We start from the raw sequence: 14,398 nt of genomic DNA, 5'->3' as shown, positions 1-14,398 counted from the left end.
CTGAATTTTCTCTCTGGAAAAAAGGAGTGGAGGAGACAAGCAACAAACTGATCTCCAAAGATTGAGGAGCATTTTCTTCAGCTTTTGAAGTCACCTGTGCTCTTGGCAGGTGTGGTTTGGGGGAAAGGAATTGCAAAATCCATACAGCAAGGATGGTCCACCAGCACGGGCACCCTGCACGGCAACATGACGGGCACCGGCTGGTACTCAATACACAGGGCAACTTCCGAGACCTACTATTCGGAGCTGACTGTCCCCCATACCCACAGCTGTGTGATGGGAGGCGGGTGTGTGAGACGCAGAGACTGGACCATAGCTCGGGGGCCATTTCTGCTTTTAGAATACTGGTACGTTTTTTATTAAAGAAGAGAATAAAGCATTTGCAAATATATTTCTCTCATATACTTCAAAGGTGATGCTGGTCGGCTGCTACATAACTGGGGAGCAAACAGGCAGGAGCCCTTACCCCACCCCGTCCCACCCCACCCTCTCCACCCTAGATGACAGAGACACAAGGAGGGCTGGGAGCTACCCAGCTCCATAGGACAAAAGGTTCCAAGATGTGCGGACGGAAGGACCGGATGGAAGGACCAGCCGACAGCTCTCATCACAGTGCCGCCCGGAGAATAGGGTGGCACCTCCGGGGAGGTCGGGCGTGCTTGTTAAGAAAACCCCTTTACCCCTTAGAAACAAATAAGGCATGAAGGTTCCCCACTGGGCTCCCAGCACAGAGGCTAGGGCTATCACCTTCCACCGGGCTATATGGCTCCTCCGATTTATTTCTTGGGTCTCAGGATGGGCAGCAGGAACTGGAAGCCCTGAAGAATTGCTCAGGGCAAGCTGAGGACCTTGGCATCTCTTAGTTGAAGTTGGACTTCCTGAAGCCTTAACAAAAAAGTAAACCCCTGACCTAGCTGGGTCCCCAAGGGCCCCCCCACAAAGGCGGGAGGTTAAGAGCAGGCATTTTAGGGGAAGAAGGAAACATGGTCCATTCCGGTCCCATTTCAATACTGTTCAGGGTAGGGAGAGTTTTGGGCTGTTCCCAGTGCAGGGAGGCAGGAATAGACGCTGGGACCACAGTCGCATGGCACATGCCTGGGACAATCTGGGGGCGGTAGGCATGACCTACAGTGGGGTCAGCCTGTGGGGAGCATGGGAGTGAATGAGACACATCATGGTCCCTGAGGTGGGGAACAGGCAGAGGCCAAACTTGGTGAGTCGCAGGTGGCGTGCAGAGATGGGGGGCTCCCCACTGCCCAGACCCCTGAAAGGAAGGCTTAATGCCCAGAAGGCATTTGTGGAGTTGGAACCCAAGGAGGCTGGCTCAGAGGGAAGCAGGGTGTGTACCACTTGTGTATGGCTGCCCAAGGGGCTCCCTGTTCCCCTCTTCTGATTGGCTACAGATCTGCAGTGGGCTGAGGGTCTCCTGAGAGAAGCCCACCCTCACCAGGGCTGGAGTGGGGGGCACTCGAGGCCTGGCTGAGGCTTCCTGCTTTGCATGGCAGGGGCCGCCTCTGACCTGGTCAGGACCCTGGGGGTGGGACAGCTGGTGCTAAGGGAATGACAGTGAGTCACAGCTGGGGAGAAGCAGTGGGTGGTCCAGGAGACCCCCAGAACCTGCAACAGCTGGCTCTGGGGGGGGTGTCCCCCTTCAAGTGTTTCCAGTTGTTGGCAAGGGGTCAGGGAGATCTCGCATTTCAGATCTCTCTCAAAAACAAACAAACAAACAAACAAAACTTGGGAAAAAAAACCAAAACCAACTGGTCCAGAATGGCTTTCAGAAGCTTGGCCACAAGTCTGAGAGCAAGGCCCAGAGTCAGAAGCTGGGGGATCTGGGAATCCCCAGGGGAGTGGGGAACGTTTGGCTTTGAAACTCTTAGCTGTGCCTTTGGGCTGACACAGGATGGTGGAGGGTCCTGAGAGGCCGGATGTGCTGACCTCTTCCCACATGGGCAGGGAACAAGCTGTGTCCACCCACACGCTTCCCCGTTCAGAGCCGCCTCCACTGGCATATGTCACTCACCAGAGGCTGCACAGCCCAGGCATCAGGGACCCATGGCCTGAGCCTGAGGGAGGCTGCAGGCTGGGAAAGGGTCACTTGCTGCTGTGGGTCTTGACCTTGGTGGCGTTGATATCGGCCTTGGTCTTCTGGATCCTGGAGAAGATCTCCTTGAAGAGCGCCTTGTACTCGGGCTGGCTCTGCTCCAGCCGCTTGTCCACGGCCTCCACGTGCTGGCTCAGGCTCTTCTCACCTGCCTTAGCCTCCCCCTGGCCGTCCTCGCCCCCCCGCAGGTCCCTCCATGAGCTGTCCCGGGAGATGGGCCGCGAGGTCTGCACGCCGGCATGTCGCACCCCGGCCCGGTGCTGCCGGCACTTGCTCAGCAGCTCCTCGTACTTCTCGAGCAGCGCGTGGTACTGCTCGTCCACCTCCCGCAGGATGGACATGCCCCGCTTGCGCACGCTGTTGGCGTGCAGCGTGAGGTTGCCCGCATGCCGGCTGGCTGGGTCTTTGGCCACAATGGCGTTGAGCGCTGTGTCGCTGCAGCTCTTGCGGACGGCGTGGCTCGGGGAGGTGGCTGGGGAGGAGATGCCGTCCTGGGTGCCCAAGTTGTCGCCGCTGCCTGGCTGAGGGTCATCGGCTTCAGGTGCCTGGGTGAGCGGCGCCAGCAGGGCCTCGGCCAGGTGGTCCTCCCGGCCCAGCAGGTAGGTCTTCGCCTGCTTCATCTGCTGCAGCTCCAGCAGCTCGGCCTCCAGCTCCTGCACGCGGAGGCGGCAGCCCTCCATCTCGCACAGCTGCTGCTCCAGCTCCGAGTACTCCTGGAGCACCGCTGCGAACTCCCGCTCCGCCCGCTCCTTGCGCTGCCGCTCCTGGCTGACCTGGGAACGCAGCACTCCCACCAAGGTCTGCAGCCGCTCATTCTCCTGCTCCAGGGGCCTGGGGCCCAGCTCCAGGGAGGAGCTGTGCAGGCGGAAGGCATCCTCGCACCTGGGGGAGAGAGGGCGGCAGATGGGCAGAGCGTGGTCATGGCCAAGTCCCGCCAGCCCAGTCCTAGACGCTTAGATCTTTCTAGTCCACTGGCCCGGATATTCTGTTTGCCCCTCTAGATCTACTATCAGCCCTTCTCCCTCTGCTGTCTGCCCTGGAAGGCTAACTTCAATGGCCTGCTTCAGCCGGGTTTCTTGGCTCTCTCCTGAGCTCAGCCAACGGGAAGCACTGGCAGGAGGTAGGAAGGTGGCAGCAGACCAAGGTGGTGGGAATGTCTCCCTCAGGTTCCTTCCCTGATTAGTGTGGGCCGGGCAGCACCCTTAGTGCCCTCTAGGTTCCAGTAGCCTCCCCGCCCCGGCCCCTCTGGGTCTGGGGATAGTAACAGCTCCTCACTATTGCAACCTTGGGAAATGCAGTGTCCCTCTCCGTCCGTCTTCCCATACCTTGTCCACACCTCTTTATTAATCACTCCTCAATTACTCTGTGCAAGGCACTGTTGTCTCTTGCCAAGACCCTCATTGAAACACTCATTAAATATACCACGTGTATTCTTACGTTGAGAAATCCTCCCATGAAGAAGGTTTAATAGGAACTGAAAGGTGTAGTGGTTAACCAATCCTGGGTTAACCACTGAGCTTCGATTTCCTCATGTGAGTAGTGGCGATGATTAAACATGCCTCAAGGTATCACTATGATTATTAAGTCACTTAGCAGAGTTGTGGGCACATGGTGGTGCTCAGTAAATGCTAGCGGCTATTGTTTGCAACGGGACCAGTCTCTCCGATAGCCTTGACAACGTACCAACTCTCTTGTTCCCACCTGCTGCCTGGGGCCCATCCTCCCCTTCCTCCCCTGGCTGGCAATCCTGGGCACTCGGAGATACCGTCCAGGGCCCAGGCTGCTCCACCCACGAGCGGTGCCCTCACCTACCGGGCACTGGTGCACAGCTCCTTGAGGCAAGGGAAGGTGTGGATGGTGCGTCTTCGGTCCCGCTTCTCCCGGCGCACGCGCAGCTGCTCCAGGCCCCGCAGCTGCTCCACCTGGGCCTGCAGCTCCTCTACCTGGGCCTGCAGGTGCTCAATGGTCTCTGTCAGCCTGGGGGTAGGGTGGGGGACACGCATGGGAAGGACTTTAAGGGGACAGGCCAGCCCTCCTCCCTGCAGCCCTGGAGGGCTGTGGGGTTGGGGACAGATGGGCAACCTTGAGCCACGCTGCCTGGTGCTGAGGTCAGACGGGGAGCTCCAAGTACCCATGCTTCTCCCATGCCTCCTAGGCCAAGTTAAGCATTTCTCCTCTGCGCCACTTCAGTTCTCTGTACAACCCTTCTACCACATATCACCCTGAATCGCAACAGAATATTTACCTGCCCGCCTTCCCTCCCAAAGGGCTGGACAGTGTCTTTGTAGCCCCATCCCTGTATCCCCAGTGCCTAAAAAGAGCCTGGTGCATAGTTGGTGCTTAAAGGGTTGTGGCCTGAATGTTAAACCCGTCCAAATCGACAAGGGCAAACTCACTACCATCCCAGGTTCCCAGGCCTGGGCTTCTGGGAGGAGCAGGAGTTACGCCCCTGTGCACACCCAGCCCTGGGCCTCTCCCTCGCCCACCCTGCTCCCCCCAGCCCTCCACCCTGCCCTCACCCATGGATCTTCTGCTGGGCAGCCTTACTCTCCAGCACTAGCTTCTGGTTGGTCAGCTCCAGGTCTCGGGCTGTCAAGTCCAGCTGTTCGTACACTTTGGCGTGCTGTTCATTTACGTGCCGCAGCGTGTCCAGCTGTTTGGTGAGGTACTGGGGGGTTGGGGGGAGAGGGGGGTGAGTAACCTTTCAGAACAGGGTTGGGGAAAATGTCTCCGCCTGGGCCCTCCTCCCACTTCGAGTAGCAGGTTTGCTTTGGGGAATTAATCTGCAACAGACGAGGGGGTAAAGACAGTGATGCAATAGGGCTGCCTGGGATAGTGGTGCAGGATGTAAACTGCACGAGGCTGTTGGGCCAAGGGCCCCTGATGGGTGGGGGCGCGTGTGCGGGGCCTGTGCGGCCCTCACCTCGATCTCCTGCACTTGCTCCTCGTTGGTGGCGTACATCTGCTGTAAAGACTCTTCCAGCTCCTTGTTCCTCTCCAGCAGCGTCTTGCCCAGCTCCGCAGCCAAGTGCAAGTCTAGAGGCAGGGAGAAAAATGAGCAGTGTGAGAAAGAAGCCAGAGGACCCCCATGAATGGTCTGAGCATTCATTCTGAGCTGGGCCTCAGGGACCCCAAGATGAGCAAGACACAGGGGCGGCCCTTGGGGAACCTCCAGACCTGGGAGGGGTGTAAGCCAGGAGCTAATTGTCCTCTCCCCAGACACTCCCAGGGCCCATCCTCCTCCCTCTTCAAGTCTCTGCTTACATGTCCCCTTCTGCAGGAGGCCTTTCCCCAACCATCGATTCAAGATCGCACCCTCCCCCACCCTGCACTCCCGCCCAGCTCAGTTTTCTCCCCTTAGCAGGAATCACCATCTGACTTATCAAACAATTTGCCCATTTATCTTGTTTGTCTCCGCTGACTAATTGTAAGCTCACAGGGTAGGGATTTTGTCTGCTTCGTTCCCTGATATCCCCAGGACCTAGAACAGTACTTGGCACAAAGCAGGTGCATAAATCTCTTTTGAAAGAATGAGTGGAATGTTATAACACAGGGGCAAAGTGCCCTGCACAATAGGTAAGGGAGAGTTCACTTCCGGGGACAGCGGGAGACTCAGACGATGAGCAGCCTTCGGGTTGGGATTGGGTGACTAGGAGCTCACTGAGAGGTGGAGGGGACAGCAGGGCTTGCTGGGTATTGGAGCTGGATGCGGCTTCAGAGCTCTTTGGCCCAACCTCCTCATTCTATGAATGACAGGCCAGAGAGGGAAGAATGACTTGCCCAAGGTCATCAGCTGGGCGATGGCCACGTTAAAAGCAGAATTCAGGTCTCCTTGCCCCAGTCCAGTAGCATTTGGTTCTAGTGACACAACCCCTCTCCAAAACTACCTTTCCCTGGGCAGCAAAACCATCCTCTTCCCCCCAGCGGCCCTGATTCTTGTACCCAGTAGGACTGGAACCTCCTCTCCCCCATCCTAGTCTAAGGTACATGAAAACCTGTCAGAGAGGCTGGGAGGGGATCTGGCCTGTTTTTAGGGGGCTGTGTGATGGGGAGGGGATAGGAGGAAGTGGCAGGTGCTGGAATCCCTAAAAATTCTATCAAGTCTGGAGCTGGATGGGGGTACCTAGACATTTGGGGGTGGATATTCTCCTAGGTATATGCACAGCTTTTTAGAAACAAAGGGAATCATATATTTCTGTTCTTTATATAGATGTATGTATATACAAATGTAGGACTCCCCTTATTTCTAAAAAGAGTTAGAGTGATGAAAATGTTCTAAAATTGATTGTGGCGATGGTTGCACAGCTCTGTGAATCTACTAAAGACAGTTGAGCTGTTGTGCACTTTTAATGAGTGAATTATTATATATCTCAATATGCAGTTAAAGAAAAAAAGATTTAGGCAGCTTGATTCAGAGACCAAGACTGGTGGTGGGGAGCAAGAGGTCCTTGGTCAAGCCCAGGCTGAGTTCACAAGGCTGTTTGCTGTTTAAAATAGCTTTAAGCACTTGATGTAAAAAAATCAAACAGTACAGAGAGGTTAAAAAATGGTGATAAAAAATTACTTGAAGGGCCGGCTGAGTGGCTCGTTAGTTAAGAGTTGGTTTGGGAGCGCAAGCTGTGAGCAGCAGGGCTACCGGTTCAGATCCCACACGGGCTGCGCCCTCTACAGCTAAGATGGTGAACAACAGCTCAACCTGGAGCTGGGCTGCTGTGAGTCGCTAGCAAGGGTGTATGTAGGCTGCAGTGGGCTGCCGTAAGCTACCATAGTGGCTGGCAGCCAGCGTGAGCTGCCTGAGCTGCTGTGAGCAGTCGTCCAATGGCCGGCGAGCGATCTGCCTCAGCCAGGAAGAACGCAATGATAAAACCAACATGGGCCAGTGAAGCGACGTCCTCCACAACTAGACTGAAGAACAAAAGGACAGCAACTTGTCTGTTCCCCTTCCCCGATTCCCCAACGCTGTTCCCTCCCCCAATTCTCCAATAAAAACCTTTTAAAAAATTACTTGAAAATGTACCTCATATATATTCTTAGATCTAAAACTGGGAATTCTATAAACAAATGAACATGGCCCCAAACGATTAGGAAGAAACAGTGCCATTGTAAGTAACTAAAGTTCCACTCTGTGTGGGGTGTGGAGGAGGGAGAGAGAGGGTAGAAGAAAGAGAACACCACCTAGAGAAAGGTGCTGTCCACATGCTGGTGACATCCTTCTAAACAGCTCTCCACGCTTAAAACAGTTATGGGTACAATTTTGTGTAAATAGAATCACATTTTTCTGTATCTGCTGTTTTTCATTGACTAATATGGCACAGATAGCTTTCTGTGCCAATGTAGACCTACAGGATCATTTTTAGTAGAAGTGAACATTCTATTGTATACAGGTCCCTAAATGGCCCTGATGGTTGGACTTTTAGGGTGCTTTCCTTTTTTTTTTCTTTCTTAAAAATGAAACTGTAACTTGGAATACAAAAATCTTTGTGCAAATCACCACCTATTTCCTGAGGAGAGAGGATACTTTCCTAGAAACAGAATTCTGGGGGCAAAGTGCAGGTCTATTTGATTCATTCTGCCTAAATGCTGTCCAGGAAGGCTTGGGTCCTTTGGCCATGACGAGGCCCTCAATCCAGGCTGATGGGGTCAATCCAGACCAGGAGGCGTAAAGGCTGCTCTCCTGGGGCCGATGTGATGCGGTACAGGGACTGAGCTTGGTACCTTTTCAGTCAGTGATGGTTCTAGGGCCCCAAAGGATGGACAGTCTCTATACTTCCTCCTGGCAAGCTTCATAAATACAGTTGTTTCAGCTGAGCCCCTTGCTCGGCACTGGACTGGCTCCCAGAGAGCAGTGAGTCCCAGTGGGCATCTGAGAGCAGAGCCTTGGGTTTTTTTTCAGCCAGCTGCGGGTAGGACTGACATCCCCTATGAAAGCCAGAGTGGCCTGACCAGCCACCAGGCCTGGAGCAAAGGCCAAGCCGTTCATCAGGAACAAGCCTGGAGTCTGCTCCCACCCGGAGAGGTGAACTGTTGAAGCAGCCAGAGTGCAGCCTCCGGCTGTACCTATGCTGGGAGGGGAGCCCTGTGCCCAGATGTCACCCGGAGGATTTCACTGGTTGAGAAGGAGTGCAGAGCTGCTATCCTAGAGCAAGGCTGCAGTAACTCAGCCTGGACAAACAGAAGCTGCTTTCCCAAACACCTACCTCAGCCATTAAACAAAATACTAGGTATATAAGCCACAGATAAGAACCTTTAGCCTTGAGCAATTAACTTTCTGATGATGATGCCAAGAAAAGCTAGTTATTAATAGCTGACACAAAAGTACTGGGGGAATGAGGACACTTGCAGTATGAGTTGGTTAACTATAAGTGGAGGTGTCTGTTTACAAGGTGTGAAGTTTGATGTTAGGACCGTGGCACTGCCACCCTGTGTTATGCTGAGTGCTTGGCGGAAATTCAGAAGCCCAGCAAGACCACCCCTAGTTCTGATGAGGGAGCCACACCATCTTCCCATTCTCTACAATGGGATGGCGAGCATTCAGCTCATCCCCAAACGCGATCAAATAATTCAGGTACAGATGAAAATGATGAACAGAGGGCCACACTCATCAGTGTTTTCTACCTTGGGAACTGTCAGGTGATCTGTGAAGAGGCCATTGCTTTTTTTTTTTTTTAAAGATTTTATTGGGAAATTGGGGGAGGGGAACAGCGTTGGGGAATCGGGGAAGGGGAACAGACAAGTTGCTTTTCTTTTGTTCTTCAGTCTAGTTGTGGAGGACGTTGCTTCACTGGCTCATGTTGGTATTATCATTGTGCTCTTCCCGGGTGAGGCAGATGAGTCGCCGGCCTCTGGACAGCCGCTCACAGTGGCTCTTGGCAGCTCACATTGCTGCCGGCTGCTCACGCTGGCTGCCGCCCACTCACGGTAGCTTAAGGCAGCCCACTGCATCAAGGGCTGTAGCCTACGCCGTCGCAGGCGACTCATGGCAGCCCAGCTCCAAGTCAAGCTGTTGTTCACCACGTTAGCTGTAGAGGGCAGTGTCTCTGGCCCTCATATGTGGGATCCGAACCGGGGTCCTGCTACTCAGAGCTGGTGTCCCAAGCCAGCTCTTAATCAACGCGCCACTCGGCCAGCCCGGCCATTGCTATTGATGTCACCGCCTACGTTGGCATCAGGGGACAGGCTCTGTGAGTGGCCTGTGCAGATCCACTGCAGCTTAGCCTAGAGTCCAAGGCTCAGAGGTGGAGTGAGGAATGGTCATGAACCTTTTGCTCTTCTTCCCAGGTGAGCATCTGAGCTGTGTGTATTCCTACTGCCAGCAGGCTGGGGCAGCTGCAAGTCACACTCTAAACCTGGGACATCGCCCTACAAAGGCAGTGACTGTGACCTGAGCCGCACAGTGATTCAGGAGTGGGGGAGAAGGGGATACAACAGAAGCTGTTGGGGTAGGTGAGACTCTCTGGGACTGCCTCAGAGAAACCAGATCACAACGCAAGCAAAGCTGGTCAAAGCTGCCAGGAGGGATCACGAGAGGACTCTCGAAGCTGCACGGCCAAGGACTGAGTAGAGCCAAGTGCTGGGGAAAGGACACTAGCTAACTGAGGGCTCCAGGGAGGGTGCAGCTCCCCATGGAGCAGAGCTGGAGGGAGGCCTGGGTGTGGGAGAATGGGTGAGCTGGCTAAGCTGGAAGTAGAAGCAGGAGAAATGACCAGCTTGTCCCAGCCAGGTGAAAGGTCACACTGGACCAGGCTGGGGAAGGTACTGAGTCTGAACAGGCACCTCTCTTGCCTGGCTCCTGGGACTTTCTGGGGTCTCCTGCAGTGGGCTTCAGCAGTTTTACTGCCTGAATGCCTGTGAGGTGCTGCCCAGGAACAACGCCCCAGAAGCCTGAGAGGGAATGGACCAGAGAAAAGGGGATGTCTTTGAAAAGAAACACTGAAATCCTACTGCCCCTCATCGGTTGGGGTCTGGTGGGCCCCACAGACTCCAGAGCAGGGAGATGGGAAAGGGACAGGGGACAGACACAGGGAAGAAGAGACAAAGATAATGGGGTGGGTGGCATCTATCACCTGGCAGGGCAGTAGGGGTCCTGCTCACAGCCTGCAGGGCACGAATGTCAGGAACTCTGCGTTCACAGAATTGAGGTCCAGTCACCTCCTCCCCTTGCCATTCAGAGCTCTTAGCCCAAGCTGAGGCTCAAGGTCAGGTGGCTAGGGCTTCAAATCTGTGACTCAGCAGCCATGTCTCAGCCTGCAAAGAGGTACCCACAGGACTCACCAAGCCTGGTCCAAGGTGGGGAGGGAGGCGGCAGAGAGAGAATGCCAGTGCTTAATAATTGATGACTTTTTCTATTTTTACAGGTGCTGTGGCAGTGGGCAGAGGAAACACAGTGAGAATCGGGACCTTGCTTGTCCCAAACTCCCTCCTCTATTAGAACAGAACAGCATCAAAGTCAAACAGGATCTCAGTGGCCAAGCTTCTGAAAGTGAAGTTGGGGCCTGCCCTAGGGGGCAGAGGAAACAGACATGGAGGGGAGACCAGGCTGGCTGGGCAAACCATTTCCTGGGCCACTCAAAGGCAACTAGGGAACAAGTGGGCAGGAGAGAAATTTGAGGACTGGGTGTAGGGAAGGGGGACACAACAGGCACCTGATTCTCACTGTGGTTGGCCTTCGGCCCATGCTCACCCCATCATCCAGCTCTCCATGCAGGGGTAGTGCTACAGTACCCGTGCTGGGTGGGGCTTCCTCCAAACCCACCCCCAGCACTCTAGATAACTTCTACTGTCCAGTCATGCACGATCTTCTCAAGTTGCTACATGTTGCTCCGTACCTTGTACAAGCGAGCTGTCCACCTAGAATGCCTGCATTCCTTCCTCTGCCCAGGGAGCACCTATTTACCCAGCAGCTCAGAGGCACTTTCATATAAACCTTTCTAAGTCTCACAGCAGAAGGCTCTCCAGTCTCTGCTTGCTGCAGAACCCCTGTAGCTCTATCACAGTTGTTTGATCCCCTTTCTGCTTCCTCTGCTGGAATGTGGAGTCCCCTGAGGGCAGAGAGCACATCCCCAGGCTCAGCACAACACTCGTCCATGGCAGCAGACATTTGGTTCCTGGTCAAAAGCTCCAGTTTCTTTTGAGAGTGTCTCATTTTTGGTTTCACTCCTTGTTCCTGGACTCTGGCTATTACTGGAGTATGAGGGGAAGCCGTCCACTGCAAACCAGCTTGGCCCACCCCCATCCTGGCCCAGAGCAGGGCTGCCCAGCCCAGTGGGACCAGTGGGAATCTCGACACCTCTCTGGAAGCAGCACAACTCCCACCCCTACTTCCTGGCTCCTTTCTTCCACATCTGGGCTGGGCCCGGTGCCAGACACTTTCAGAGACTTCGTTAAGGGTGCAGGAATGAAATGAAATGAGACAACAATATCAGCATCTGCCTCCAGGGACACCATCTTCCCAGGTACTCAGTTTCCAATCTTTCCTTCTAGGCCCACCTCCTCCATGAAGTCTTCTCACTGCATCCTATTATGCAGACTCAATTACAGGCCCACTTCCACCTGTCCAGGGCCACCTAGTGGGCCAGGGCTGAAACTATTCCCAGCTCCCAGGATAGTGTCTGACACTTAAGTACAAAGCCTGATAGATGTTTGTGGGATGCAAAATTTGGGGGGAGGGGTTGTTGAAGCCAGTGTTGGGCCTCTCACTCCAGGCAGGGAGGCTGATGGTAGACTCTGGGGCAGAGTATGGCAGGGTGCAGCCCAGCACACCCGGTTCCACACTAGTCCTTCAGAAGCTCTGATTACCCCACATTCCTGAGCACAAGGACAGACAGAGCCTCATCTACCAGCAAATCTGGTCATGTGGGGATGTGGGTCGGGACCAGGAAACAAAGGTTCCAGGATCTGGGCAGATGCCTCCCATGAAGGCAAAGCCAGCAGTCAGAAGGGGCTCTGAGGATGGGGTCCCAAAGCAAGAGTGTGGGCACACACTGAAGCATACTTGTGTCCACACCGCCAGGCTTGCTGGGGGGCTGTGGTCACTTCTCCTGCACATGTTTCCTTGCCCCTCCAGCTCTGGTCATCCGAGGATGAGGCATTCTCGGGGGAGGAGAGGGTGGATTTGACTCCGCTCCAGCAGGACTTGGACCTGACCCTCTTAGGCATCCTTCTCTTTCCAGTCCTAACAGCCCGCCCCCTACTCGGAGTGATGTCACTTCGGCCACCTCATCACCAGCGTCTAACCCCCTTCTAGTCATCTTCTTTGCCCTCAGACAGAGCGGGGAGGTGGCTCCCTCTTTACACAGGACCTCATCTGGGCCCTTGCTCAGAATCCTCAAACCTGGTCTCCTCCAAACCATGAGCCATTTGGGAGGGGGGCAGGAGGGGAAGGGCCAGGGGATTCCTCCCTCGGGAAGACAGATTGGAGACTCGAAGTCTCTCTTTCTCCCCCGACAGGGTCCTGCACCCCCATCCCCTCCCTGGGGAGATGGAAAGGGAGTTGGGAAAACTTTCTGGGAGTCCTAGAACTCAGGAATCCTGGCAGGGAAGGGTGTCGCTGGATTTGGGGGATAACTCCCCCCCCCCAACACACACACACACACACACCACACACCCCTTCCAGCAAAACATAACTAAGGAGCCACCTCCCAGCCTCCAAAGACTCCCAGCCAGGACTCAGTTCCCTCACCAATACCAGGGGTCCCTGGGAGTTCCTGCCTCTAAGTTGGGCCGGGCAAGCTGGGTGAAGTGTGCCCCTGTCCTTCCGGGAAGGAGGAAGTCCGTTCCCCCGACTTTTGCAGGTCTCGGCGGGTCCGGTCCGGGTCCTCCCGGGCAGCGCCCTTTCCCTCCACGTCCCCATTCTCCACACGCATTACCCCTCGGAGTCCATAGCGCGGGGTCCAGCCCATCCCTTCCGGGGTGATACCGCCCAACAATGGAGAAGCGGACAGGGTCGCAGGGCGCAACCCGCTTTCTCGCCCCCCTCCGCCATGCTCACCCTGCTCCAGGTCCTGCTGGTCGTACCAAGGCTCCTCTTCCTCTGCAGAGAAGTCCTCCATCCCGGCGGCCCTCCGCATGGCCCCGTGGGCTGTGGGAGGGCGCTGCGGCGACGCGGCGACGCGGCTCAGGGCCGGGGCGCGGGGCCCGGGACAATGCGGCGGAGGTGGGCCGGGTCTCCCGCGTCGCGGACTCCGGCTACAGAACCCCTGATCGCGCTGCGCCCCTTCGCCATCGGCCGCTGACCCGACGCCCACACGGGGCTGGCGCGCCGCCGCGGTCTGGTCCGGCCGGGGTCCTGGGGAGCCCGGGACACCGAGCAGCAGCGGCACAAAGGGTGGAGGGGAGGGGACGGCGGGAGGGACCGCGGCAAGGAGGGTCGGGGCCGGCCAGCAGGTCTAAGGCACTAGGATCGCGCGGCTGCCGCGGCGGGCGCCCCCTGCCCGGCTGCAGCCCGCGCTGCCCCCACCCGGCCGAGAGACACCCGGAGCCGCCGCTGCATCTTGGCTGGGTCCACCCTGCGCTTCCCCCACCGCCCGCTCCACGGGGTGGGGCCGGCCGCCGGCGACCAATCAGAAGACGTATGCAAAGCTGGAGGCGGGGCCGAGGGCGGGATCTCCCTGGTGCCTTGGTCTGGCTGCGGCTGGATCACCCCCTCCATCCCACTTCCCTCCACGCTGGGCTCCTTCAGTTTAGGGCTCACTGTGTGGAAATTATTTTCTTTTGTTTATCTATTGTTGTGTTTCTCTCCCTCTAGGTCTGAAAACAAAGATCTTGTCTCTTGTTCACAGCTGGCTCTTCAGTGCCTAGAATAGGCTGGCCTATTGATACCTTTCACTGACACTTTGAATGAATGACTATTTGACTATTCATTTACAATTACCTTTAAGACGTTGAGTGTTTAAATGCCGTGGCCAGAAACTCAGGCCAGGAGTGGTGAAGTTTGAGGGTGTGTGACCTGCATTCTGGGCCTTTCTCTTGAAGGTCCTGTTTCCCTCTCCTTGGGAACCATATCCTATATCCAGTTATACTCATTAAAACCAAACACGGTTTCACCTGGCCAAGCATTGTTTCCTTAAAGGAGTTTTCAGACTCAATTCTTCATGATTTTGATAAGGACCCGCCATGTGCTGGTACTGTTGCAGCACCCTGAGTATATCCAACTCTGAAAATATGTGGCAAATATATCCAACAAAGGACTTGTGTCCAGAATGTAGAAAGGACACCCACAAATCCACAAGAAAAAGAAAGACAGTCCAGTAGAAAAGTGTGTAAAAGACTTGCCTAGGCACTTCGCACGTGACTAAA

At 55.4% G+C, this 14,398-nt stretch overlaps 1 protein-coding gene across 2 annotated transcripts; it reads right to left on the bottom strand.

The window, feature by feature from the left end:
* Positions 1-335: 335 nt before the first annotated feature.
* Positions 336-13,617, bottom strand: CDR2L (cerebellar degeneration related protein 2 like). Of its 2 annotated transcripts, XM_019644514.1 has the most exons (6): positions 13,092-13,179; positions 10,930-11,142; positions 5,028-5,140; positions 4,624-4,772; positions 3,917-4,081; positions 336-2,986 (listed from the first exon to the last, which is right to left on the bottom strand). In XM_019644514.1, exons 3-6 carry the CDS (start codon positions 5,064-5,066, stop codon positions 2,095-2,097), a joined length of 1,245 nt encoding a protein of 414 aa, XP_019500059.1. In that variant the 5' UTR covers positions 5,067-5,140; positions 10,930-11,142; positions 13,092-13,179; the 3' UTR covers positions 336-2,094. The 2 variants fall into 2 exon arrangements, with proteins under 2 accessions (XP_019500059.1, XP_019500058.1); XM_019644513.1 differs by lacking the exon at positions 10,930-11,142 and having other exon boundaries at positions 13,092-13,617.
* Between the last annotated feature and the right edge of the window lie 781 nt (positions 13,618-14,398).

Source organism: Hipposideros armiger, unplaced genomic scaffold (assembly GCF_001890085.2).
Source record: "Hipposideros armiger isolate ML-2016 unplaced genomic scaffold, ASM189008v1 scaffold_87, whole genome shotgun sequence".
Taxonomy (NCBI): Eukaryota; Metazoa; Chordata; class Mammalia; order Chiroptera; family Hipposideridae; genus Hipposideros; species Hipposideros armiger.
Note: the sequence above shows the minus strand (reverse complement) of the source record. Positions and strands in the feature narration are given on the sequence as shown.